A 27,336-nucleotide genomic window follows, 5' to 3' on the forward strand; every position below is an offset into this window, starting at 1 on the left:
GCACAACAGGAGAAAGCAATAGACTACCTCCATACCCATCTGCCATAGTCATTAAATAAATGCAAGACCAGACCTCAAAAAAAAGATATCAGTTTTTAAAAAAGATACAAACCAGAAAAGTGACTCACATTTATCTCTGAATATGCTCTAAGCAACATAATGGACATAACCACTGCATATAATTACATGAAGGAAGCCATGCAAAGGGAAGGAAGAATTAATAAAGTACCATATACTGAGGCCCTACTATGGGCCAAGCTATTTGTGTACATTATCTCATCTAGACTTCATATCAAATCAGTGGCACAGGCATCACTCCTCCATTTTACACCTGAGGAAACTGAGGCTCAGAGAGTTGTTAAGTTACCTGTTTAAGGTAACACCTAGTAAGTCTCAGTCAGAATTTAAACCCACTGTATGCTGTCCCCCAGCCCCCTTCCCTTCCCATTATCAAATGGTGTCTTTTTAACGTACCTTAAAATTTCTTATTCTCAAGAATTTTTAAAGATGGCATTTAAAGTCATTCTTGCCATGAGTTTCAATATGTCACAATTCCTTAAGCCAATAATCTGTTAAATTTACTTCACCCAAATATCTCATGACATAAATTAAGCCCATTTACTCTTTCCATGTCATCAAAGAAACACTTTTTAAAAATCTATTTTTATTGATTTCAGAGAGAAAAGGAGAGATAGAAAATCATTGATGAGAGAGAATCATTGGCCAGCTGGGGATCAAGACCACAACCTGGGCATGTGCCCTGACTGGGAATCAAACCATGAACTCCTGGTTCATAAATCGATGCTCAACCATTGAGCCACACCAGGTGGGCAAAGAAACATTTTTTTACAGAATCAGTCATAGAGCGAGAAGAGACAGTTGGTTTTTATGTAGAAAAAAACAAACAAGACAAAAACAGCAAAATAATCTACATGAAAAAGAATCACAATGTCAGATTACTCTAAGAGGTAAAATTAGTTGTCCTAATTTTATTGCTGCACCATTATTATTGTTATTAATAAAGTTATACTTAGGTGTTATGGTAGATCTGACCGGCTGTAATAAACAGTTGTTACCATTTTCTTCACATGTAATACTTGCCAAATTAGTGATTTTATGAATATACAAATAATTAAGAGATATATACAGTGTATATATGAACATTTTATACATTTTAAATACTGATAAAAAGCAGAACCTAAATTACAATGAGTTACAGACAATCCTTGCACAGTAAAGCCTATTTAATACAAATTCCATTAGTCCAAAGTACAGGATAATTTGAACACTCTATATTATTCATTCTAACTTAAAAAGCCCTAAGTAGTTCAGCCAGTGTGGTTCAGTAGTTGAGTGTTGACCCCAACAACTCAGGAACCAAGTGGTCACTGGTTCAATTCTGTCAGGGCACATGCCCAGGCTGCCTGCTCCATCCCCAGTAGGGGGCGTGCAGGAGGCAGCTGATAGATGATGCTTTTCTCTCATCCATGTTTCTAACTCTCTATCCCTCACCCTTCCTCTCTCTCTAAAAATCAATAAAATATATTTTTAAAAGCCCAAAGTAAACCTCAAGCTGTCAAGATATTTTTCCACACATACCTCCCTGTACCTGTTGTAGACCATACACACACACACACAATTCTGTCAGGGAGACAGACTTCTCACCACATGTAAGGACTCCAGAGCTGGACTGCCTGGGCACAAACTAGCTGTGGGTCTTGGGGCAAGTTACTTGGCACCTTTGTTTCCTTCTCTAAAAACTGTGGACTAACAGGACCTACCTCACAGGTTATGCAGATTAAATGAGACATGGTACTGGGAAAGGGCTCACTACACTTCCTTACATAGAAGAAACCCTGCTGCCTGCACAACCCATTCTATGGATCCAGCCCACAACCCAGGCATGTGACCTGACCAGGACTGGAACCTGCCACCTCTGAGTGCATGGGTCGATGCTCAACCAACTCAGTCACATGAGCCAGGGCTTAGATCACTTTCATACAGGGAACCATGCTCAGGATGGTCATGGTAGTAGCTCACAGGGACAGTGTGAGTCTGAGGACTGGTTTACTGCCAGATGGGCTAAGTGCCCTTCTAAGGAGTTACTGCCGTTAAATGACAGGGCACGTGTCAGTCTTGTGTGTCTGAAAACAATTTTAGAAAATCCATTTAAACAGTCCACAGTTAGAAAAGTCCACTAACTTTTCCTGGCTCTGTAGCCTCATCCAGTTACTTCTGAATCAAAACTACTTCTATAAAGACGCTAATTAAATTATGGATGGTATGACATAAATTTATGCTAAAGTGATTTACACAGATTTTTCCATTTATTAGTCACTGATTCAGAAATATCTATGAAACACTAATCATCAACATTTCAGAGGCTAATATTTGAGGCTATCTTCTCTGTGGTTCCATTCTCTGAAACTTCTATTCCTCACAGATTTTTTAAAATATATTTTTATTGAATTTTAGAGAAAGAAGAAGGGAGAGGGGAAAAGAAACATTGATGTGAAACATGGATCAGCTGCCTCCTGCATGCCCCCTATGGGGCATTGAGCCCGCAACCTAAGCATGTGCCCTGACCGTTAATCAAACCGGCAACCTTTCCATGCACGAGAGGATGCCCAACCAACTAAGCCACACGGGCCAGGGCTCTCACAGGTATTTTTTTTAAAGTGTCCACTACCCAACATATCTGCATACAGTCACCCACATGCTCAAATTCTGGGCCTGGCCCACCCACTTCCTTCTTTGAGACCTTCCTCCATCAGTCTGCCCACCTTTTCCCTCAAGAGTGAGAACATTCAGTCTCCGCTCCCCCACTTCCCATTCATTCTTTCACCCCCACTGCCGACACTGCTGACTCCACAGGCCACCTCGACCATTCCATGTCAGGTGACAGCTCTAAAGCTGCTGACCATGGACTCCACTCTCTCATGGTCTCCACCTCCCTGACGATTTCTTTTCAAACTCCTTTCCCCTCACTGCCCTCCCAGTGTCCTCAGCCTCCTTCTCGTTCTCGCCTCACTCTTCCTGGATAATTGTGTCCAATTTCACGGCTGTCACCAGCAGCTGTATGATAGAACTCCCAAATCTTTATTTCTGTCCTAACCTCCTCCCTAAATGCCATTTTCATGCAGCAAACTTTCTGCAGGCAATTTCACCTGGATGGCCCACAGGCACTTCAAAGGTAACATATTTAAATCCAAACACTTTATCTTTCCCCACTCAGCTTGCTCCTCCTCCTCCTCCTCCTATACTTCCTACCTCATCCCACAAGCTGAATAGTCTAAAAGCATCTCTGGCCCATTATCATCTCTCATTCCCCCCACCCTGTCAATCAGCAAGTTCTGCAAATGTCATCCCCTAAACACTTCTCTAACCCTTCCCCTCCTCTCCATCCTCACTGGCCTGGGCTAAGCACCATCAATCCCTGACTGACCTTCTGATCCCCGAGCCACCAGATTCATTCATATAAAACACCTTCCAGAAATAATAAAATGCAAATGCGACCATTGTGTTCATCTGCTCAGAGCCCTCAATAGCTGGCCATCACCTACTAGGAAATGTGCAGCTCCTTGGAATGCCATGCAGGGCTCTCTAAGGCCTAGCCCCTGGCCTCCATCTCCCTAACTCATCTTCTGTCCCTTCCTACCGCTAATGCTCCAGACCTGAACTTATCGTGTCACTGCTATTGTTCACAACATACTTGTTTTTTCACCAGTTTGCCTTTGCTGACATTACTTCACCTACCACACCCCTCCTGCTCCCAGCCTTACTCTAATCCATCCTTTAAAGGTAAAAATAGAAGTTACTTCCTCCAAGAACTCTTCCCTAAAACTCCATACTGGGTAGAGGCCGTGCCATGTTTTATGTACTCATTAGGATTCCCTATTAGAGCATGTAAAAACTCTACAGAGAGATCTGAAATAATCTGTTATAGGCTAAAGTATAAACACATCAAGAACTAGAAAGGTGGTCTATTCACTTCTGTCTGGCTCAATTAATAGTTGTTCATCTCATCTGACTGGCATGGTTCAATGGTTGAGCATTGACCTATGAACCAGGAGGTCACGATTTGATTCCCAGCCAGGGCACATGCCTGGGTTGTGGGCTCGATCCCCAGTGGGAGGCATGCAGGAGGCAGCCAATCAATGATTCTCTCTCATCATTGATGTACCTATCCCTCTCTCCCTCTCCCTTCCTCTCTCTGAAATCAATGAAAACTTTTTTTTTAAAAAAAAAAATAGTTGTTCATCTCAGCTTAGAAACCTATAAATCTAGAGGAAGGAAATTACAAAGAGCAGCTTAAAGCATCAATACTATTTCACATTATTAGATATAATATTTTAGGATTTTAAATACTGCTTTTGTCCTGCTGAAAGGTAAGACTAAGGAAAAGAATATAAATTAATTTATGTAACTTATTATCTACCTAAATATTAGAACCTAAAGTATTATACTTTCTTTTTAGACTATAAATATTTAATTTTCATACTCAGAACTTATTAACTTAGCCTTGAAGTTTCATTCAAGTTGAAGGAAGGGGGAAGGAAGGATGGCTAGGTAGTAGGTAAAATTCACTAGCTTCCCCATAGAAGACTTTAATCGGGTGTTCTGCACATCCTAAAAGATTAAACTCTATGTATTAAAAGACAAACACTCGAAAGCAGTGGTTCTCAACCTTCTGGCCCTTTAAATACAGTTCCTCATGTTGTGACCCAACCATAAAATTATTTTCGTTGCTACTTCATAACTGTAATGTTGCTACTGTTATGAATCGTAATGTAAATATCTGGTATGCAGGATGGTCTTAGGCGACCCCTATGAAAGGGTTGTTCGACCGCCAAAGGGATCGAGACCCACAGGTTGAGAACCTCTGCTCTAAAGGACAGCCCTAAGAGGACCTATCTTCAATGAAAGAAACGAGTAGGAGCCCTGGCCGGTTTGGCTCAATGGACAGAGCATCGGCCTGCGGACTCAAGGGTCCCGGGCTCAATTCCGGTCAAGGGCATGTACCTTGGTTGCAGGCACATACCCAGTGGGGAGTGTGCGGGAGGTGGCTGATCAGTGGTTCTCTCTCATCATTGATGTTTCTATCTCCCTCTTCCTTCCCCTCTGAAATCAATAAAAATATATTAAAAAAAAAAAAGAAACAAGTAGGAGAGTCCATGTGGCACCAGCTGAGCAGCTGACTCAGCAGGCTCTGCACACACCTGGCTGAGCTCCAAGCACCCACAGCAGATGATCAGTGGTGCTAAGGCACAGCGTGGACTTCACCTATGTCACCCTAACGGTTAGGGCAGGGGTGGGCAAACTTTTTGACTCGAGGGCCACAATGGGTTCTTAAACTGGACCGGAGGGCCGGAACAAAAGCATGGATGGAGTGTTTGTGTGAACTAATATAAATTCAAAGTAAACATCATTACATAAAAGGGTACGGTCTTTTTTTTTTTTTTTAGTTTTATTCATTTCAAACGGGGCCGGATCCGGCCCGCGGGCCGAAGTTTGCCCACGGCTGGGTTAGGGCCTAACCTGAGCCCTGACAACAAAGGCCAGGCTAAAGCCATCCTCCTAGACCAGTGATCACCTATATAGTTTAAGTACTGTTGATATTTGGCGCCTCCCCCGCGCTGCATATCCCACAGCCCGCCTGCACCGCGTCTCCCATCGCACGACCAACTGACACCCCCACTTCTTCTAACACCACTTCTTCAAAATAGACTCGCCCAGGCCAAAAACCGACTTCTGCGCATGGGCCACGAAGTTTCAATCGCACTGTACGTGCGCACCCGTACGGGGTATTTTGTGGAAGAGCCACACTCAAGGGGACAAAGAGCTGCATGTGGCTCGCGAGCCACGGTTTGCCAATCACTGTCCTAGACAGTTACCCAGCTAGAGTTCAACTGGTATACCACCGTAAAGTAGTAAATCATTTGATTTTGCATCAGAAAGAGAAGACTATTTCATATGGCTGCTCACTGGAGTTGTGTGGTCTTCCCATTTCTGCTGATGCTGTGGTCTATGACAGACAGCTCATATATTTTGCTCAGCGGGTCTCTAGAGCTATACCTGCCAACAGGTGAATCCACCATGGCTACAACTATGTCAGTAAAGTGCAGAGTCCATGGTCAGTAAAGATGCCTGCCTCTCAGCCTGAGGTACAGTCCTCAGCTCCACCTCAGCAGCTCTGAGGAAGGAACCAACGGGGTCCCTGCCATGGAATACAGTTGGCATGAAAGGGAGCAGGGAGCAGGCAGGGCTATGCTGACTGCTGTCTTCTCAGTCAAGGCCGAACACCTGAGCAATGTAACCCAAGTCCAGCATTTATCTGACCATCATCAGCTGTTGTTGTTTCATAAGGAACAAAAAGGGGTTTATTTTCCTTAGGACCCACCTGAGCAAACTGCTGCCCTGAGAGAGTCCTCCCCCCCCCACCCCCCCAAGAGTTGTCCAATCACCTGGCTACTCGTCTTTGTACCATATATTGATATCCAATAAAATGTTTTCTCCAAGGTGAGGAAAATGCATGAATTTGATGACATTAGTACAAACCAAAGCAACAGCCACACATTATTTTCTTCACTGTGAGCCCAACCTTCCTCCATACTCGAGGGCAATAGTCTTCCTCTCTCCTCCCAATCTGAAGAAAAGTTACATCGGTGGAACATAACGTTGCATATCATAAGAAATGGCTAAATACAATTAGATAACATATTGGATTATGATGTATAAGGCAATATTCTGGCTACTGGAAGCACAAATGAGAAGTACTGCCCCAAACAATGGGCTGAAAACTACTGCAGGTACTTCCTCTGTGGGTCACCTGTGCCCCACGGCTGCAAGCTTTAAATCGGTCACCAGGGTTCCTGAAAAGTCAGCTGTCTTCAAATCTGAAAGAGCCACAATTGTTTAAACCAAGTCTGGCTTTCTCTTATTAGCAACAGTCTCCTCTGCCCATCTCAGAGAATGGAAGTGTGTGTATGATGTGATGTGTGTGTGTGTGCACACCCATGCACACATACAGACCCTCATTAAGAAGATAAAAGTAAATAAACTTCCTGCCAATCTCACAGCACATTCAAAGTCAATGGTGCTATATTTGCTCACATAATCAGTCCTGTCTGCACATATTTTTCTAATGGAATAAGATTGAAAATTAAATACGAAACTGCAGCTCAGTCTGACCATCTGATGGACTTAAGGCGCTGTGATAGGGCTGAGGAGAAGGTGCCGGGCAGGCTGGGGATGGATGGTCCCATCTGAGGTGCCTGTCACTAGCCATTGGTCCCACTTGGAGCTGAGTTGTGATTTCCCCAAGACAGGAGGGAAGTTGCAATTTGCTGCTATGGCCACAGGGTAGTGCAGTAATTCTGCAAGTAGCTGCCCCCACACATACACCAATGTCAGGTCCCCCACCGCCCCCTCCTTCCCCACCCGCAAGTCCCTCCCAAAGAGAGAATGGCACACATTTTGCCTGAGTCCTGGGCACCTACAGGAGCTATGGTGAGACTCCTGACAAATCGAGAAGTGTCTATAAGGCTATCCGTTACTCAGCATTCCTTCCTGACGCAGAAGGAAGCAGCCTTTGAAGGCCTGACAAGAACTGCCACGCTGTAAAAGTGATTAGCCTATTTATCACAAATTGGGTTCATTTAGGTTTTTATTTCCTGCTATATCCCCACTAGGATACAATTAACCACCCCCTCACTCATCAGAAATATCAGAAAGATGCCCAAAAATAAATGCTGCATCTAAATGTAACCTCCTGGCATTATGGAATTATAATGTTATTATACAAAGCCGCCTCAAAATAAAGAGGAAAAAATAAAGTATTTTGAAAGATCTTCTTTTCAAAGGCATTTATATCCCTTTAGTTCTTGCTACTCAAAGTTAGGTCTGTGGACCAGCAGTATTACCTGGGAGCTGATCAGAAATGCAGAATCAGAGCCCTGCCCTGGGCCTAGTAAGTCAGAACCAATATGTTATCGAGATCCCTAAGCTACCTAGATGCACAGTAATGTTTGGGAGACACTGGCCTAGTGAGTATACTGACCTACCTACTCAAACCAGTTTTCTAAACCCTGGGTCTCTTCTTCCTCAGAATATACTTTATAAAAAAACAAATATATTTTGAAATTTGAAAACAAAAACAGGTTCTTTCCCAGAACTGATGATGATCCACTAGAGCAGTGGTTCTCAACCTTCCTAATGCCGCGACCCTTTAATACAGTTCCTCATGTTGTGGTGACCCCCGACCATAAAATTATTTTCGTGGCTACTTCATAACTGTAATTTTGCTACTGTTATGAATCATAAAGTAAATATCTGATATGCAGGATGTATTTTCATTGTTACAAATTGAACATAATTAAAGCATAGTGATTAATCACAAAAACAATATGTAATTATATATGTGTTTTCCGATGGTCTTAGGCGACCCCTGTGAAAGGGTCATTCGACCCCCAAAGGGGTCTCGACCCACAGGTTGAGAACCACTGTTCTAGAGTAAAGCCCTTTTCTAGCTAAACCACCAGGTAACTAATTAACATTTCAATGAACATTGACAGAAAATCTGTTCTGTCACTTCATAACTCAGGTAAACAGCACAGGTGTGACAAGAAAAACTTAAGTAAGACAGACTCGCATTATAGCACTCTAGAGGATTTTTGAAAACCAATTTCCTGTCCATAAAAAGGAAAACAATTTTTCAGCATCAAGGTGAGCGCATAACGCTAAACTGAGCTGCTATGTTAGTGTGGTTGCCAAATTACAGACATGTGTTTACCTCAGCCAACAGTGAACCTGCTGGGCAGAAATTCCGTGAAGAAGTTTAAGTACCCTCTGCCTTTCTCCACACGTGCGTGGAGAAATTACAAAGGGGAAAAGACACAAGTGCACACAATGAATGACTTCCGCACTCTCTGATTCTGCAACCCTATGATCGGAACGGCTGTAGAATTTTGAAAGTGGGAGGACTCTCAGAGATAACTCACTGCTGCTGGTCCACTTACCCAGGAATCTCTTTCCAGAAGTCCCTGGCAGGGGGTCCACAGTCTCCTAGAAACAGCCAACTGTCACCTCTAAAACCGAGGTGTCACCTCCCTTTTAGGTGCTGTCACACCCACTGATCTTCCTTGTGCCCTTGAGCAACCCAACTCCTTCAATCAGCCTGAGGCCCCCCCCAGGTGTTAAGTTTCCATAGGCTCACCCCTTTAGCATCTTGGATGGTGTGGTATCCTCCTATCCTGGTAGAACTGTGTTTTGTTTCTATTGAAACTGAATTATGATTAGCCTGACATAATTTAATGAGACCCACAGTGCCAGATGAAGTCATTTGATGTAATGGGTAGTAATTCAATACATTCTCGGTGAAACATCAAAGATTATGTAATGGTTAATATATCTACATATGTTAGTAGTACAACCATAAGCAAGGGCATATTTGTCTGCTAGACTATGACATACAATGAAGGAAAACCACCAATCTCTCCTTAAAAACATTCCCGGGTCCCACTGCCAGGGAGAGGAAGAACTCCACCGGATGGATGACCCGACCCAACGTGACCTTTCTGTATCCTCCTTTGTTTATGATAAAGAGGTGTTTTTTAGTGAAGCAAAGGGCATAACAGAACTACATTTGGCCTTCACGAAGCAATTGACACTTTTATTACTTAACATCACAACCCTATGAGGTAGGCCAGCATAAGAGCTGTCATTTTAAAAGTGATTAAACCAAGACTGAGAATAGGAAATGAGAAAAATCGTGAGCTGCCCAGGGCCAAAAAGAAAGCAAAGCTGGAGCCAGTTGAATTCAAAAACCTCAATTAAATTCCCAAACAAAAGGGAACAGGCAACACTGAATATAAGTTGTATGGATTGCACTTTGAAATAAAACAAGGGAACATTATGTTAGCCTTAAATGATATTAAAATTGCCTTTTATGGCCTTGGTTTCGCCATTTAGGCTTTATTCACAAATAAAGAGAATTTAAACAGGCAAATTTTAGGTTACAAACTCCATTTACACACACAAAAATTTTGGGTTCTATTTTAAGAGATTACTTTTTTTCCTAATTTGACTGTTGCTGTAATCAAGATTATGCCAAAGGGCCTTGGTTCAAGTTGCTAAACCTAAAGTGTCATTGATTCGACCTTCTCTAGTTGAGAGGGGCATTCTCCCAAAATAGAGTCCTAGCATTTTATAACCCTCCTACATTTTCACGAGAGAATCTGGAACACAGGAAGGAGTCATTTCCCCACGCAAGACTCATCCTTAGCGTCATCAAAAGGCATTTGGTTAAAACCCATCTGTATATCCAACACACAGTCTCCCTGTTATCCTGGCAGCCCTGCCCACCCCACCCCACCCCCCACCCCCAACCCCCCTCCACACACACACACACACACACACACACACACACACACGAACCTGGCTTGTTCCAAAACACACCACCTTTGGCGCTGGGTGGATACAGCACTCGGCTCCTTGACCCCCTCACTGCACTGCTTCCCATCCACATATCCCTGCCTCCTCCATGCTGGCCACCTGCCCCTTCAAGGCTGCAGCCCACAGGCCCTAAGCCTGGAAGCCACTCTTCTTGGATATACATATGGATGGGCAAAAGTAGGTTTACAGTTGTGAGTCCATGAAACACAGCGTTTATTCTTGTATTATGTATTTCCCAAATGAACAACTTCTGCCCACTTCCTGTATTCACGCCACACATACTGAGATCCTTTCCTGCGCCCTGGGCCTCTGGGGAGGGGGCGGGTGTCCTCAGCCAATTAGATTACCGCAGCCAATCATACCAGCCAATGAGAGTGCTGCCCACTGCAGGGGTCTAGACCAGTGATTTTTCACTTGTGTGCCATAAGAGTGTTTAAAACACGCAATACCTGACTATTTAGTCAGGGGCACTGACCTCTTTCCCCTGAGATCAGCGGTTCTCAACCTGTGGGTCGCGACCCCTTTGGTGGTCGAAGGACCCTTTCACAAGGGTCACCTAAGACCATCCTGCATATCAGATATTTACATTACGATTCATAACAGTAGCAACATTACAGTTATGAAGTAACAACGAAAATAATTTTATGGTTGGGTCACAACATGAGGAACTGTATTTAAAGGGCCAGAAGGTTGAGAATCACTGCCTTAGATGGTCAAATAAAAGAATGACAACACCCAACACAATACAGCCCTCTGAGGTGAATGAATCAAAATTATACCTATTTTTTTCAGATTAGCAAAAAAATATGTATTTTGGTGTGCCGCGGAATTTTAGTATTTTGTGTACTATGAGTTGAAAAAGGTTGAAAATCACTGCTCTGGACCACTCGCTGTAGAACTAAGGCCGGACTCGGCTCACCAAGGAGAAGGTGATGGTCCCACCACCAGGCGGGCACCGCCACTTCTGCTCCTTGTGGCCTGGTGAGCTGCTTTGACCTCTAAGGGCTGACTAAAGGAATGGGGCAGGCCCTGAAATATTTGTTTCTCTGGGGCTGGAGGAGTTGAGGCACCTGAGGGTCAAGAGCAGGGTCTGGGGCAGTTTTCTGACACTAGGAAGCGCCAGGGAAGCCTGGCTAAGGAAGCCAGGAAGAAGCCAGGGCCTGGGCACATCCGTCAGCTGCCAGTTGACTTGAGAGAACCAAGTGTGTCAGTAGGCACCACGGGGAGGCATCATTTGAAGACTAAGTTGTTAGTGTTCTGCTACGCCCCCGCTCCCTGCAGGAGCGCAGTGCATCCCCACCCTGCTTCTGGTAGTAACTTTACCTCCACCTTCACTCGGCCCTTGTTCCTCGTCATGATCTTCCGTCCAAAGGACCTTCCTCCCTTTAATTTTCTCCTTCTGAACTTCTACACTTCCAGGATCCATGTCAAATGCCAGTTAACCATGAAGGTCTCACTCTCTCAAGGGGATGTGGCCTCATGTCCGTGAAACGGGCAAAGTCAGCTTTTGCAGATATTTATACGTATGGCTACTCTCCTACAGGCTCCCAGAAAACTCTTTCTTTTGCATCCCCTACAGCAGCGGTTCTCAACCTGTGGGTCGCGACCCCTTTGGCGGTTGAACGACCCTTTCACAGGGGTTGCCTGAGACCATCCTGCATATCAGATATTTACATTACGATTCATAACAGTAGCAACATTACAGTTATGAAGTAGCAACAAAGATAATTTTATGGTTGGGTCACAACATGAGGAACTGTATTTAAAGGGCCAGAAGGTTGAGAACCACTGCCCTACAGTGAGGTTTCTTTTGTTTTGTTTGAAATCCATGAATGGGAAATTTTAAAAAAAGAAAAAGAATAGAATAGAAATTGTCAGTGCATCATACATAGTACCAATAAGTGTAACTTCCTGACACTTTATTTAAGTTATGTGTTTGTATGTTCACGAATATAGTGGGTTGCAATGTTAAATGTATTTGTTACTGTGAGTGATGGTCTGAAACATTTGCAAGCCATTGCTCTACAGTACCTATCCTATCCCTAATACTCCATGAATGCTTATTAAATTGAACAAATTTATGAGTATAAAATATCCATTAATTACAACTTCAAAGATTCAAATTTGAAAGAATATAAAGTATAATGCCTATCTGAACAAAAGTAAATAGATTCTGGCCTATGTGAAGCTATTGGGGATGGCAGTGTAGTACAGAGGAATCTGAATATTTACTATTATACTCCTATAGACTTTCTCCCCAATAACTAAACTGTGTTTATATTTAAGGAAGATTAAATCCAATTTTGACCAAGCTCACTTTGGAAAACTTTTCTCATTCACTGAAAGTAACTCATGATGACAAAGTTCTGCATCTTTAAAATACTTGGTATAGGTAATTCCACCATGATTCATGAAAGGATCTTTCAGATACATCATGACAGCCTTTGTTCAAGCTTTCTTTGCCCAAGATGCCTCTATGTCCTGTCAATACCCCCACCCCCACCGTCTGTAAAAATTCCATTCATCTTCCAAGGCTTAGTTCAAAGGCCACCTTTTCCATGGAAGCCTTTTTTTTTTTTAACTCAATTTTTCCTCTTTCCCTCCTCCACCACCCACCCCAGTCCCAAGTGTGGTCTTTCTGTCTTCTGCATAAAAAATGTTCAGAACTTCCTTTTTCACCCTTCTCATTCCACAATTAGACGATAACATATCAACACACGGTTTATTCATCTTTGTATCCCCTACAGCAATCAGCACAAGGTCTTGTACTTAAAGAGATGATCAATAAATATTTGTTAAATGAGTAAAAGCAACCGTGAGCCTGTTATAGGGATGGACGTTATTTCAAAGGCCCTGAGGAATGGCTTACATGCCCAGCTGATGAGAAGCTGGTGAAGAGCAGGGAGAAGGAAGGAAGGGAGGGAGGTGTGGGAGGCTGGGACCCTGCTCCTGTGGATATCTGCCCCTGCGAGCAACTGAATGACTGAACCCCAGTCTCTTCAGGGGCTGCACCTCCACAGATGTGGAGCTGGTGAGAATGAGTGTCTTCAACTTGTTCCACATTGTCCACTCTTGCTTCAAATCAGAAGTGGGAAACGGCATTAGAAGTGGAAATTTCTTCTCAACTTTCAGGTATGGCTGAAATGAAACGTTGAAATGGCTATCTGGAGGTCAAAAGACCTCTCTTGAAAAATAAGGATAGGTGTTCCAGGGGGAGGAGACAGAGGAGTGGTTCATGAATTTTCAACTAATTGTCTATATTGATCATATTCTACGCACAGAGCTTTTCTCTTCCTAACCTCTATACAGACATCTGGGGACACTTTCTGTGACCACTAGACTAAACTATTGAAGGTTCAAAACTACAGACCTAACTAACAAACTGCAATTTGTTTTATTGGAAAATGATGCCCACCAATTAGAAAAAAATATATTAAGGATTGAAATACAATTCTCTTTTCCATTAACCTGTACCTCTCCAAAGAAAAGTGTTTTTCTAAGATGAAGTAAAGGAAGAAGTTTCTAATGCTCTTTATTTTAAATTTATATATTTACATTATATACATTCATATTAAATTTATATGCATTTAAAATATACATAAGTTAATTCAGATACAATAGGAATAATTTCCTAAACCTTGGTATTTCGTTTTCAAATTTTTAGTTTTAGATCAATATCATTTAGGGCTCTGACCTTCTCTTTCTTTCATATTTTAACAAAACCTTAATTTCAAGTTCATCAAAATTTTTTGTAATTAATTTAATTAATTTTTGAGCCTCATAAACTGGGAGACATCAGCCGTATTATAGAAAATGCACTGGATTTTAAATCAGAAAACTGAGCTTTGAAATTAATGCCTCATCTGACTATAGGTCCTCTGGTTCTAGATATGTGATGTTGGGCAAATTACCTGATCTTCCCCACCCTCATTTTCCCAAACTATAAAATGGGAATAATAATAGTACTTGCTTCCTAAGGTTGTTTGTTGTGAGGATTAAATGACATAAAAACATGTATTTAGAACAGAGTTAAAACATGGAATATATTTAGAACAGTATCTGGTAAGTGGTATGTGTTCACTAAATGTCCATTTGTTTTATAGTCTCAGTAAGTCACTTAATGGTTCAAACCTCCATTTCTTTGCCTATAAAATGGGACTACTACAGCCTGTCACCTCTAGGATTGTTATGATTCAAATAAGCAAACAATGCATATGAAACTGTCTGACATGCAGAAAACACACAAATGTTAGTTATTTTGGATATCTATATATAACCTTAAAAGTAAGTCATAAACTTAAAAACCTATAAGCTTAAAAGTAAACCATAAAATTTAGTTAGAAAATACCATCCAAAAATGTATCCATGACTCAGAAAACATCTCTGTTAAAATGCATACTCAAGGAGTTTATCTTTATCAGAAACATATAAGCTTTTGTAAAATGTAATTTCTACATCTGCAAACTAGAAAGACTCCCAGTCACACACTTTCATAAGTGTTCAGTCTGTACACTTCCATAAGCCAAAGAGAAATTAACGCACTGGTTAAATCCGGTTGAATGTATAGCGACTTTAAAAAATGATTATTTTTTTCACTTTTTAAAATAGTGAGTATACTGTAGCTAATGTAAATTTCAAGTCAACTCAACAGATATTTATTGTGTGAGTGTGTTCCAGGGAACTCACTGGGAACTGAGGCCGCCAAGGGAAATAGGCTGAGGCCCTGCCCTGTGCTGGAAAAGCCCACAGACTATGGCTGACACTTCAAAATATTACTTGTAAAAATCATGAGGGGCTTCGATTTGAATCAGCAAAGCAGACAAGCAGCATTAAAAATATGCCAAAACAATGTCCCTCCCTACAACTGGAAAAAGTCACTTTTAAAGCACAGTTTCTTTCTAGAAACCTACTGAATTTGTGCCAGAAACCAACATTCCTAAATGTAAACCTGTAAAATAATAGGTATCTGTAAATGAAAGGCTGAAATAACCCTGGAGCAACAACACAGTAATTAGCAACTTTTATAGGGTAATAACATGTTTCATATTCATTTTACACTGGCTCTTTGAAGTTCCCAATATCCCACGGTGTAATATATAAAAGTTTTATTACATTAGGGCCATCCTCATGTATTTTATAAGAAACTGTTCCACAACGCGCTAGCTTTGTGTCAAGTGTGTGACACCTGGCTTCAGAAAGATAAAAGTCACTAGAAACCTAAATCACTGAAAACATACATCCATCCATATATCATTTCGACGATCTACAAATCATAAAGCGGTTGAGCTTTAAAACTGTACATTGCATATTCATGTGCACACCACTTGGAGTTGCAGACACGTGTGAACTCTTTACGGAATTAAACCAAAAAAAAACCCAAAAAAAAACCTCAGCTCTACAATAAGCAGGGCAGAACAGGGTGCAGTTAATATGCTTGTTTCAGCAGATGTTCATTCCCGTAAATATTAAACAGAACACAAGTTCCTCCAGGAATAATATGCAGGCAGTAATTTTACCACCTGAACAGGGCTGGTTGGAAACATTTTAGGCGATTGGGGGGCGGGGGGGGAGGGAGGGGGGTTACCGGTAAGAAGGATGTTGAAACAGCCAATGAGGTTTTTAAAACACCAGCAACCGGAATTAAACTGCTTCTAGCGGCGATTTACCCACAGCAGCTCCCCAACGTGAGAGCCGAGCACCGCACCCGGAGGCTCCCAGGCCGCCCGCGCCCGGCGCGAGGGCTGCACGCGGCGCGGGCGGGTGGCGGGGGGCAGAGGACCACTGTGCGAGGTGTGCAGACAGGCCCCCGGGAATGGTGAACCTCGAGAAACGGGTCCCCTGGGCCGAGGCCTCTGGAATTTCCGCACGGAGACACACTCGCCCTGCCCTGCGCGCACTGCCATCGCGGGTGGGAGTGGGTGGGAGGGGCAGAGAGGACGGAGCCGCCGGGACCGGCGCCGGCGCCGCGCGCCGTGGCGGGAGCATCCTCCACCGGCACTTCCCCAAGCCCAACTCCAGGGGGTCGCGGTGTGCACCCGAGAGGGGCGAGGGGACTCGGGGGATGGAAGGAGAGAGCGGGGCTCGGGGGTCGCAGGGTGGATCCGGCACTAGTGACACGTTCTAGAAAGCGGTTCTGTCTTTTCTCTCCATGGCTGCGCTCTGCCCCTGGCTCCCCAGATCCCCGGCCCCGGGACTGGTGCGGGCGGCACCGGGCGAGGAGACTGGAAAGGGGGCACAGAGACAGGCAGGCGGCCACGCGTCCGCCCGGGTAGGCGGGAGGGAGCGGGCGCCGGACCACCCCACCCCCACGCGCAGCCCCCGGCCCAGGTGAGGTCGGGCCGCGGCCCCCGTCGCTCCCGCCGCCCCGGCCGCCCGCCGGCGTGGGACTCACCACAGCGACTCGAGGTCCCATTCCTGGAGCAGGGCTAAGTCGAAGCTGTCCATGGTGGGAGGTGTCGGTGTCAGCGCCGCCGCCGCCGAGGCTCCGGCCGCCCGCGCGCTGCAACGAAAAGCGGCGCTCAAGGTGCATCCCAGCTGCGCCCGGGCCGCCGCCGCCCCCCGAACCCCCCACCCCGGTCGGGCTCCCCGCGCCCCCGCCCCTGACGCGGGGCCGGCGGCGGCAGCGGCCACACTCACCCGCTCCCGGCTCGCGGCCGGCTCACTCCGGAGAGCGGCGAGCTCGCCGCGCCGCCGCCGCGCCCCTCCTCCTCCCCGCCCCGCGCCCGGCCCGCTGCCCCCGCCGCTCCGCGCCGCCGCCTCTTTCTCCTCTGGGAGGCGCGTGAGCGCGAGCGAGGCCGAGGCGCGCACCCGGAGCCCCGAGCCGCGCCCGCGCGCGCCCCTGCGCTCCCCGCGCCGCCCCTCGGGGTCCCGCGGCGCCCGCAGGCCGCGCCGCCCCCCGCGCCCGCGCCCCCGCCCCGCGGCCGCTCCGGGGCGCCTGGGGCAGGGAGCGGGCGGGGGATGCTGAGAGGCCGCGGGTGCACCCGGCCGGCCGGCCCGCTCTTTCGGGCCCAGGATCACGGTGACCCCGCCGGGCGCCCTGGCGGCGGGGACTGCAGACCTGGAGTCGCGGCGGGGAAATTCCCGACGCCCCAGGCCCGTGAGAGTTAACTGTGCCGCCTTCAGCAGCGCCGTAAACAAACCGTTTAAAATATCTGGAGTCAGTAAGTTAAAGGAAATAAAGGGGACCCGGGAGGCTAGTTCTCCTGTCCGGACCTGCAGCTCGGCCTGCAGTGGGGGTCCCACCATCTCCAGCTGGCCAGTCCCTGGAAACCAAGCCCCCCTCTTTGTATTTCTTACAGGGAAGGGGGCTGGCCTCTGGGTGCAGACTGCAAACTTCCTGCCCCGATTCCAGTCTGGAGAGTGGCGCACTGTCAGCTGGAAGATGATATTGTGTCGTTGTGGCTCCTAAAAATCAAGTCCTTATTATCCTTCCTGGTTTTAAAGGACATTTCCCCCTCCCGACTCCTATAGACATGCTGAGAAGCCCATGTCCAAATCTGTTTCTCCCAAACCGGGAACCCTGCTGAGCCGCCACCCTCCCGTCCTTGGACACAGCTCTGGGAGCCTCGCTGGGGATTCCCGAGGCTTCCTGGAGAGAGCGGTACCGAGCAGTGTAGTGAGGTCCCACCGCTTGCACCAAACCCCCACTCCCGCCGGGGGAGGCCTTTCTGGTACTCTTCCCCTTTGTTCTGTCTCAGTGAGAAGACCCACTGACTGGGGACCCTGGAAATCTAGACCCTTGGGTAGAAGGCACAGGATCCCTCCAGGGTCAAGCCTGAGTGTCACCCTCTCACCTCCCTGACCTGTGCATGAGGATTAACAAACCCAGTCTGGTGAACATGCAGGGAAAGAAAAGACCAATGAGAATTCCTTCCTATTTGGAGTTGGATTACAAAATGCTCGCCCTTTCCTTCCCCCGGCTCGAAAGTAGTCCTTCCTTTATTAGCATCCATAACTAATGTGCAAAATGTAAAACAGTAAATTAAGGCAGAGTGACTGTCCACATAGTTCCAGAAAACGGAATTGTTATTTTACAAGCTGAGAATGCGGGTCCCTAAAAGCCTCCCTCGTTAGGCGAAGGTAGTACCAAGGCTACGGGAGAACAAAGAGACTGAACAAGCACAGGTGAGAAGAGCAATCTTCCCGAAGCCCAGTCCGCAGTGTATTTGGAGAGGAAAAATAAAATCTGTCTCCCTAATATCTCCTTAGCAGACGCCTTTGCTGGAAATGTTTGCTCTGGCAAAAGTGAGCCGCTGGAGCCATCCAGACAGCATTCCCAGGAACAAAAGGTGCGGGTGGAGGGTGGAGGAGAGGAGGGAACAGCCCCTTTGGAAGAACTGCAAGTTCCACAGTCTGGACAAGGAATGCATCCTGTCCTTGTGCTGGGGGCTGCAGCGGGGAAGCTTCCCGAAAGTGGACCTCCCACCCTCGCAGAGCCCTGGCCCTCCCTCCCCTCCCAGCACATCTGTTTATACAGAGGAGGGCTGCTGAAGGACAAACAGAACATGCTTGTGGGAGTCCCATCCAGGGCTTGAAGCTCAGGATACAGATTTGCCTTCGCCATGAGTAGATGGCCCCAGAGAGGGAAAGAGAAAGCTCTGGGGTGCGTGGAGCCCGTGGGTCTGTTTACCATGCCAGGCCTCTCCCCTAAAGCCACATCTCCAAAGGAAGATTTATATTTGAACTTAAGCACAGTGCTTCCTGTTCATACACGAGTGTACTTGAACCTCAAGCCGTTGCACTGGGTATTTAAATTTTTTCATCCGAAATAGCTCCTATTTTCTGCGTGGGGCCTCGAGCCTGGACCTCTAGCCAGCATTAATACTTTTATTTCCAGGGGATAGAACGTCCAGGTGGGGAACAGAACCTTTTGAAGAAACCCTAATAATAGTTGTAGATATCATTTTTACTAAGGCATCATAGAAATACGTCTAAATGAATAGTATTTAAAAGTACAATGTAGAACAATTGATAAGAGCCTTAGTAGGGAGATCTTTGTTGTTATTATTATTATTTATCTGGTTTATCAAGGTGGCCCCACTATTCTTCAGCCCTTATACCTATTTCAAAACAAGCATTTAATTTAGTTGTCAAATTTTAAATCCCTAATACAAAGCAAAAAGGGGCTTGGACTTCCTGGAATTAGAATGCCAGAACTGAAAGGGAAATATTTTTCATCCAGGAGTGAGGGACTACCTAAATTAAAAAAAAAAAAAAAAAAAAAAAAAAAAAAAAAAAAAGCTGATGTTTCCTATGAAGTTGATGTAGCATCTGTGCGCACTAATGACCTTGAGGCTTGAGGGACCTTTCTCCTGAGACAGATTCGCGTTTCCACAGACACTGCATGGCACTGCGCAGTTCCTGAGAGCCGTGGGGGAAGCAGCTCAAGGAGGGGAGCTGCTGGGCTTTGCAGGGCAGGTCTGTTTCGGCAAAATCTATGAAGAAAGGGCCTCGGGAATGAATCCTTCTCAGTCTGGGGCCAGCGCACCAGTGCCCTTAGCAAGGGCTCCACTCCCATCCCCCGATCCTGGAATGGAAGCCTCCTAAGTGGACCCGGAAGCAAATCTGTGGCATCCAACTAAGACCTCCCTTTGGCTAAGCATGCATGGCTTTATTAACTCATCCCTGATTCTGAAGACGTGGCTACCACTCAGAGGTCGCCTTTGTGACTAGGAGGAGATTTTCCTTTTATAATCTCTATTCCCCTAGAAAAAGATGCTTGGCTGGCAGCCAGCTGTGCAGGTGGTCTTGCTGGAAGGTGACAGGAGCCTCTGCTCCCCCTCTCCCTCCCCCTGCAGGGCTCCTCATTGCACCTTCTCTCCTGCTCAGCCGGGCTGCAGACCCACAGGCAGCCTTTCTCCTTCCAGAGGCTTCTTGGGTGTTCCTCACTGTATCTATGGATTGCAGAATAAGCCCTCCAGGCTTTCTGCTTGCAAATTATATGCTAATTTGTGGAGCCTGGACAGCTTGGGTTTTAATCCACCTAGGCGTTCTAGTGTCTTCAGGCCTTTGTCTCTCCACTGCTGTCTCCAAGTGGTTCTAGCCTGGGATTGAGGTGCTTTTCTGTTTCCATTTTTTCCATCATTCACCAGGTCCCAAGCAGATGGTGTGGCTGTGCAGGCTGTCATCACTCCTCCTATGTTTCCATGGAAACATGGGGCATAGGGACCATCTCTGCCTTGGGTTCTCTGACAGTATCCTCTGGCGGAGAACTTCAGCATTCTGGGCCCCTCCCCCTTGTCTGCCCACATTATGGAGAGTTTGAGAATATTCTGCGGCCCTGGAAGCCAGGGTCATTTCAGAGATCATCAGTGCACCTACTCCCCACACATGGTTGTTAACTGGCCTGAAAAGGGAGGGCGAGGGGTTGGGGGCCAGTACTCCTGTCACATGGCTGAGGCTGATTCACAGTGGTGGTTTATTTGGACTATTTTCCCCTCAGCCAGCTTCCATAATGGCTGATTATTGTTCAGATGTCAAAAGAGATACTCCTAAGATTGCATCAACTCATCAGGCAGCAGATACTGGATGAGCAAAGCGTGTTACTAGCGTTTTACACTTTACTGACATTCTACCCCCTCCATGTGCATTTCTTTTCATTTGTTTGTACAAAACCATGTTTTCTCAAGGAGTGCACCTTCCTCCAAGTTTCTAACATCCTCCTGCCTATATAATTCACTTATATAGCCACAGAGGCATTAATTAGATTCAGAAGTCCATGGAAACGGCAGAGCTGGGCAGGGTCAGAGGCCAGGCAGGGCAGAGAACAGAGCGAAGAAAATGACCCTTGGGAGAGGGTAAGAAAGTGGAGGGAAATTTTCCATGCCACTCAAGTGCAGACAAGACAAAAATAATTTCAAAATGTGGCCAACTACCCTAACATTGTTGAGAGGATTAAAGTATTGTCCAATTAAAGAGGTTTTTCTTTCAAGTTGATCTGGTATAATTCCATGCATATATGTCTTTGGTGGTAGTTGCTTCTTATATAGCTGATACAAAAGACTAGTGTGTGAAGCTCACCACATCTTTTTAAAGTACATAAAACAAAGCAGGCACATGAACTGAAGATGCAAGTTCAGGCTGCAAAGATATAGGCTATTCATGAAAGTGGATCAGAAAAGTATTTCCCAGATCATATATTTTGTATCATGCTGACTTACTTGCAGGATAATCCCATTATTTGTGATAGAAGATCCCTTGGTGCTGGTAATAAGAACCAAACATCTGATTTAAAACTTAATACCCCACTGGCTCCTTGTGCTTCTTCAAGATGTGTACGGGACATTGTGCAAGACTCAAGGACTCTGAGCCTGTTGAATTTGGAGATTACCAATCATAACTATAGCAAACATTTCTTTGTTATGATGTACTGGGTACTGTTCTAACTATCAACTCCATTTATTCTTCCTGAAACCATATGAGATATGTTACCATTGCTCTTATCTTACAGGCGAGTAAACTAAGGGACAGATAAGTGTCACCAATCAAAGCATGGCAGATGGGGGACTGGATCTCGCAGCCAGAATACCACACCACCTCCTGCCCTCCTTATCTATAGCATTGGCTCATTCCCATGCCTGTGGGTGCTTAGACAAACCTAAACAGAAGGCAAGAGAGAGCCCTCTACCTCTCTCTCCTAATCTTTCTTCCTCTAGTTTTGACCCCAGACCTCTGCCATACCACACCCGGAGTAAGGCACTCATTCTCACAATCCCAGTGCCCTCCTTTGCAACATGAGACAGCTGGGCTGCACATTCTTTGTCTCTGTCAGTTCTAAAATGTTAGAGTTCTGTTTTCAGTTGCTCCTTCCTCCTCAGTGCTGCTGAACAGAAATCCCGGGAGTAAGTCAGAAGAGCCATCCGTCTTCTCTTGTTTAAAGGTAGGAGTTCCTCCTCCGCTTAAGCAAATCTCAAGGTGATTGCTATTCTGTTAAGAGTTAGCAGCAAACAAGACTACAGTGTCCAGGAGAAGGACACTTAGCTTAGGTCTGGGGGGAAAGTCCAGTGACTGTGAGTGCCAGACTTTTCTCTAGGCTCCAGAGAGATTTGAGCATGGAGCCCCTGGAGGACCCTGAAGTTCAAAGTGGACCAACTATGACTCAGCCTGAAGACAAGGCATTTCATAATTATATCTTGATGAGTTAAACATTGGCAGGCAAAGGGCAGTAGTGTCAGATCCTCACAAGGTCTTTCAGGTAGAGGCATCTCCTACAGCTCAAAGATCCATAGTGGAGGTCCTCCAGCCAGATAACGAAGAAACAGAGGCAGAATCTACCATATCAGGAGCTTGAGACAAACAAGTGATGGCAGTTACACCCGGTTGCCTACTCAATATTCACCCACCCTCTCTACTAACAAAACCCAAGGTTGGTTTGGGGAAGTAATAGGCCCAGCTGAAATAACTATATTTCCCACTTTCTATTATATAACTTTAATTCAGCAAGAACTGAACATGTAAGAATTTCCTGGAAAGTTTTGCTTTTCTGGACTAGGCACCATCCCTTCCTCTGGGTCACCCCCTTGTTTTTGTCCAGAAGGCCACTAGAGGTCTGAGATAGAGCACCCATCTTGGACCTCGAGGCCAAAAACCACAGACAAGTTGGCACATCTAAAGCTAAAGCTTTCTTCACACAATTGTTCCATCTTTGAACCATCAATTTTCTCTGGACTGTTGAGGACAAAACAAGACCTTATTTGGCTGAACCAGGCTAGTCCTGTTTTGATTACTGATGGAGAATCATGGTCCCCCAATGTGCCCTGCAGTCAGGTCTACCAGCTGTCCCAGACTTGTGCCCCTGCAGAGGCAGCACTGCAAGAGGACCCGCTGTGATTTGGAAAAGCCCGTGTTTGCTTTTTTGGAACGAAACCTTGCCTTCTGGGTTCACTTCAATTAAGAAACCCATGTTTGATTGTTTGAAGTCTGATTAATGTGGCCCCAGCATTTTTAAGTACTCCATATTAATAATTGTTTATTTATTTTCATAGTAGTTATTAACCTGATTAAGTTCCTGTTACATCCTCACAGGATACTAGAAGATCTGTGTTCTGGAAAAGAGGGTAGGAATAATAATAGTCTGCCTTTCTTAACTATGCATGTTTCAGACCCTGTCATTGTTTCTACCAATAAACTAATTACCACTGTATGGAGCTGATTTGGTTCAGAAGGAGTTTAGAAAAACAACTAATTAAGTACAGTATTTTGAAATATAAACTGCCGTACAGGGTTAGAACCCTATAATAACATCAGAGAAGCTTGAAAGTCAAGAAAAGCCATAGAGACTCTCTCTAACTAACCCTCACTACCAGCCCTGGTTTGTTCAGCCTACACATGAACATGTCTAATGACAGGCAGCTCACTCTCTCCAAAAGCTTCCTGTTCCGTTCTCAAGGAGCTCACTCTGACTGGAACAACATTTTTCCTTACATTTATGAATCCCAAATTGATCTCCCTATAATTTCCTCACATATCGCCAGCTTATAGCAAGCATTCCAGTAGTGCTTCCTTCTGGTCCTCCATATATTGAGATTCATAGCCTCAAGTACTTTCCTCATAGCCTCATTACTTTGAATAAAGGGAATTCCTTCTGCCTTTGAGAATACCACATAGAGAAGAGGAGACAGTCTGCAAAGGAGTCTGTGGACAAGGGAATGAGAGAAACCCTGCCTTCTGCCAATGAGGAGTTGGTTTCTTGGGGGAAGGGAGCTTCACAAAGAAGTGGGAGCTGGCCACAAGCAGGGACAGGCACACCGCAAGACGGAGAGGCAGGGAAACCCTCCAAAGAAGACACCTCCCTGCTGGTTCTCAAGGAAGGAGTTGCACAGAGGGAGGTGGAAAATAGGAGCCCAGGTCATGGGGAAAGGAGGAGCGTGAGGACAGGATGGAGGCCTGATTAGAGCTCTGGTCTAAGGGTCAAACCTCACCCCCACCCCCGCCCCCGGCCCTTTTGAGGGGTGGTTCCCAGTGTTCTTCCAAAGCTCCCATTCTCCTGTGATGCTTATTATAACTCCATCTAATTGGCCCATACAGTTACATTTCTATGAGGTTAGCATTACTTTCTGTCATTCTCTAGATAACAATATGAGCTTTATTACAACATAAAGAAAAATTCATCATCTAGGGTGACTGTCAGCCCAGATACATGCTGTCATCCCTCTCATCCTGCTTTGAAAAGCACGACCTCAAATCAGGGATGATGTCCTTGGGGGTACCTACCAAATCCAAAATCTTAGGGTCAGACCCAAGAGAATAATCTCAAGAATCACAGAAATCATTTCAGATATTTTATTTTACTGAACAAACATTCTTGAGCACCTAGCACCTGCCAATCAGTGGGTTAAGAGATAAGGAGAGGCGAGAAGCATGCCGTGTTCCAGTGACAGAGAAGGTTCTCTGTGGTCAAAGCGCTGTGTTAGGGCGGGTGGGAGGTGGCAGAAGTCAGCCAGGGTTCAGGGTGGGCCCGGAAGCAGGATGCGGGGTAAGGGAAAAGGAGCCAAGGCCAGGGTGAGAGGCTGGGCCAGGTGTGAAAAACCCTGTTGGCTGTTGTGAAACATCCAAAGTGAGCAGGAAATGAGCACCAGAGATTCAGTAGAGCAGCAAGTGAACACCCAGCTGCCAAGCCCAGGGGCACAACTGAGAGTCAAAAAGAGGAAATGGTTTCTGAGAAACCAGAGAAAGTACTTCACAGAACACTAGGCTCAGAGGTTTTTCTTTTTAGGTTGTAAAATCCAGCAAGACCGTAACCCCACCTCCCTAGGCGCAGGGCTGGCCACTATCGTTTGAATGGCCCACAGCAACATGAAAATGTGTAGCCCCTTGTGCATAAATTATCAAGAATTTCAAAATTATGATGGCAGAGCATTAAACCAAGCACGGGACCCTTCAAAGTGGGGCCCCGGGTGACCACACAGGCCACACGTCCGTGAAGCTGGGCCTGCTGAGGTGAGTGCGGTGAAACACTCGCTCCTGGGAGCCTGGGGTCTAAGGACTGGTTGAGCAGCACGTCCATTGCACAGTGCGGTACACTTATGGCCAGCACCATGCAAGCCCCCACTGCAATTGAGTTTGTTCCAAAATGAAAATGTTCTGTTTTTCCTGATTGTATTGAAAACACACACAGAGGAAAACAATTCAAGCCATACACAGCTGTATGTGCCGGGGGGATTTTAAATTACTATAAATAGCACTTTCAATCTTTCTCTTCTTTTTCTATAAGAGTGAGTCCTCAATAAACTTCTGTTTGCTAAGCAAGATGATAATGGAGATGTAGGTTAGGGAAACTGAGGGAAGGGGGGAATTATTCTGCAAAATAGAAAAATATATAAAAATAGGATTATAGGAAGAAATGAAGAGTTTGGCCATAGAATGAAGGGAAGAGGCAATAGCTTAAGGGAGAAGAATTTGGGGGAAAGTCAGAAATATCTAAATGGGCCCTAGCTGGTTTGGCTCAGTGGATAGAGCGCCAGCCTGCGGACTAAAGAGTCCCAGGTTCGATTCCGGTCAAGGGCACATGCCTGGGTTGTGGGCTCAATCCCTAGTGTGGGGCGTGCAGGAGGTAGCCGATCAATGATTCTCTCTCATCATTGATTTCTCTCTCTCTCTCTCTCTCTCGCTCTCTCTCTCTCTCTCTCTCTCTTCCTCTCTGAAATAAATAAAAATATATTTTTTTTAAAAAAGAACTGTCTAAATGGGATTTTGAATGTTTTTGCAGTATGATGTGATCACATTCTCCATCCTCCTAATGATCCTTAAATTTTAAAAAAGCTGCATTGCTCATCAAAGTTTAGAGAGCTAGAGGTATGTTTATGTGTGTTCATGTGTGTTCATGTGTATGCATGTGTGTGTGTGTGTGTTGGGGGAAGTGGTTTTCAAACCTAGCTACAGATTAGAATTAACTCGGGGGAAATTCCAATGGCCTTTCCCACCCCAAAATACTGACTTAATGCGTATGGAATGAACTGAGGAGCCCCAGACTCAGGGGAAGCCATCCCAGACGTAGCTAGGACTAGGTGTCTCTTCTGGCCCTGGTCCAAGTCCTTTTCTTGGTGACTGTCATTTCCATTGGCCTATTTGTCTATCCCTGGTCAGTCCCACACTTTTATAACAACAAAACTTGATAACAAAGTTATGGCTGATAGAGCTAGCTTTACTCCCACCTTTTTCTTGTTCAAGATAATCTTCTATTTCCAGCCCTTTATTTTTTTTATCATTTTAGAATCAGCTTGTCAAGTTACACACACACACACACACACACACATGCACATACAAAAAGATCTGAAAGTAGTTTAACAGGAATTGTTTTAAATATATAGATCAGTTTGGGGAGAACTAATATGTCAATAATATTGAGTCTTCTGATACCTGAATATCCTATAGCCCTCTGTTTATTTAGATTTCCCTTTACCTTTACCAACAATGTTTCATATTCTTCTGCATAAAGGTCTTGCATATCATTTGTCAGATGTTTTATCTAATAAATTATTAGAAATGAATAGGTTGGTTTCCTATTCATTCTAATAATTTGTCAATAGTTTTACTTCCTATGCATACAATAATTCAATAATTCACCAGGTGAAGGGTAGCTGGTTTTGTTCCCCCTCTGCAATCATTACACATTTATTTATTTTCTTACTAGAGGCCCGGTGCACAAAATTCGTACACTGGGGGGTGGGGTTCCCTCAGCCCAGCCTGCCCCTCAGTCCAGGAGCCCTCAGTGGATGTCCTACTGACGGCCACAGTCTGGCAGCAGAGGCTCGGAGCAGGCATCCCGTGTGTGTGTGTGTGTGTGTGTGTGTGTGTGTGAATGAGAGCCAGTTAGATCCTGCAGGAGTCTCAGGGGCTTGAAGATCAGGCTTTCCTAGATGGGGAGCCCCTGCTAACACTACAAGC

The 27,336-nt window shown here is 45.3% G+C and overlaps 1 protein-coding gene across 4 annotated transcripts in view; it reads right to left on the bottom strand.

Annotated features, from left to right (window-relative positions):
• AFF3 (ALF transcription elongation factor 3) overlaps nucleotides 1-27,336 on the bottom strand; it is a 549,655-nt gene that overhangs the window by 491,437 nt on the left and 30,882 nt on the right. For 2 of the 4 annotated variants that reach the window (XM_070429869.1, XM_070429867.1), the window contains exon 2: nucleotides 16,844-16,951. In XM_070429869.1, coding sequence (XP_070285970.1) covers nucleotides 16,844-16,896 — 53 coding nt within the window. In that variant the 5' untranslated portion in view covers nucleotides 16,897-16,951. Of the gene's footprint in view, nucleotides 1-16,843; nucleotides 16,952-17,088; nucleotides 17,111-27,336 lie in introns of those variants that run through there. The other 2 variants (XM_070429868.1, XM_070429870.1) reach the window with 2 other exon arrangements.

The sequence above is a fragment of the Myotis yumanensis genome, unplaced genomic scaffold, assembly GCF_028538775.1.
Source record: "Myotis yumanensis isolate MYYU_CA2020_CCGP unplaced genomic scaffold, mMyoYum1.0.hap1 SCAF_11, whole genome shotgun sequence".
In the NCBI taxonomy this organism is placed as follows: domain Eukaryota; kingdom Metazoa; phylum Chordata; class Mammalia; order Chiroptera; family Vespertilionidae; genus Myotis; species Myotis yumanensis.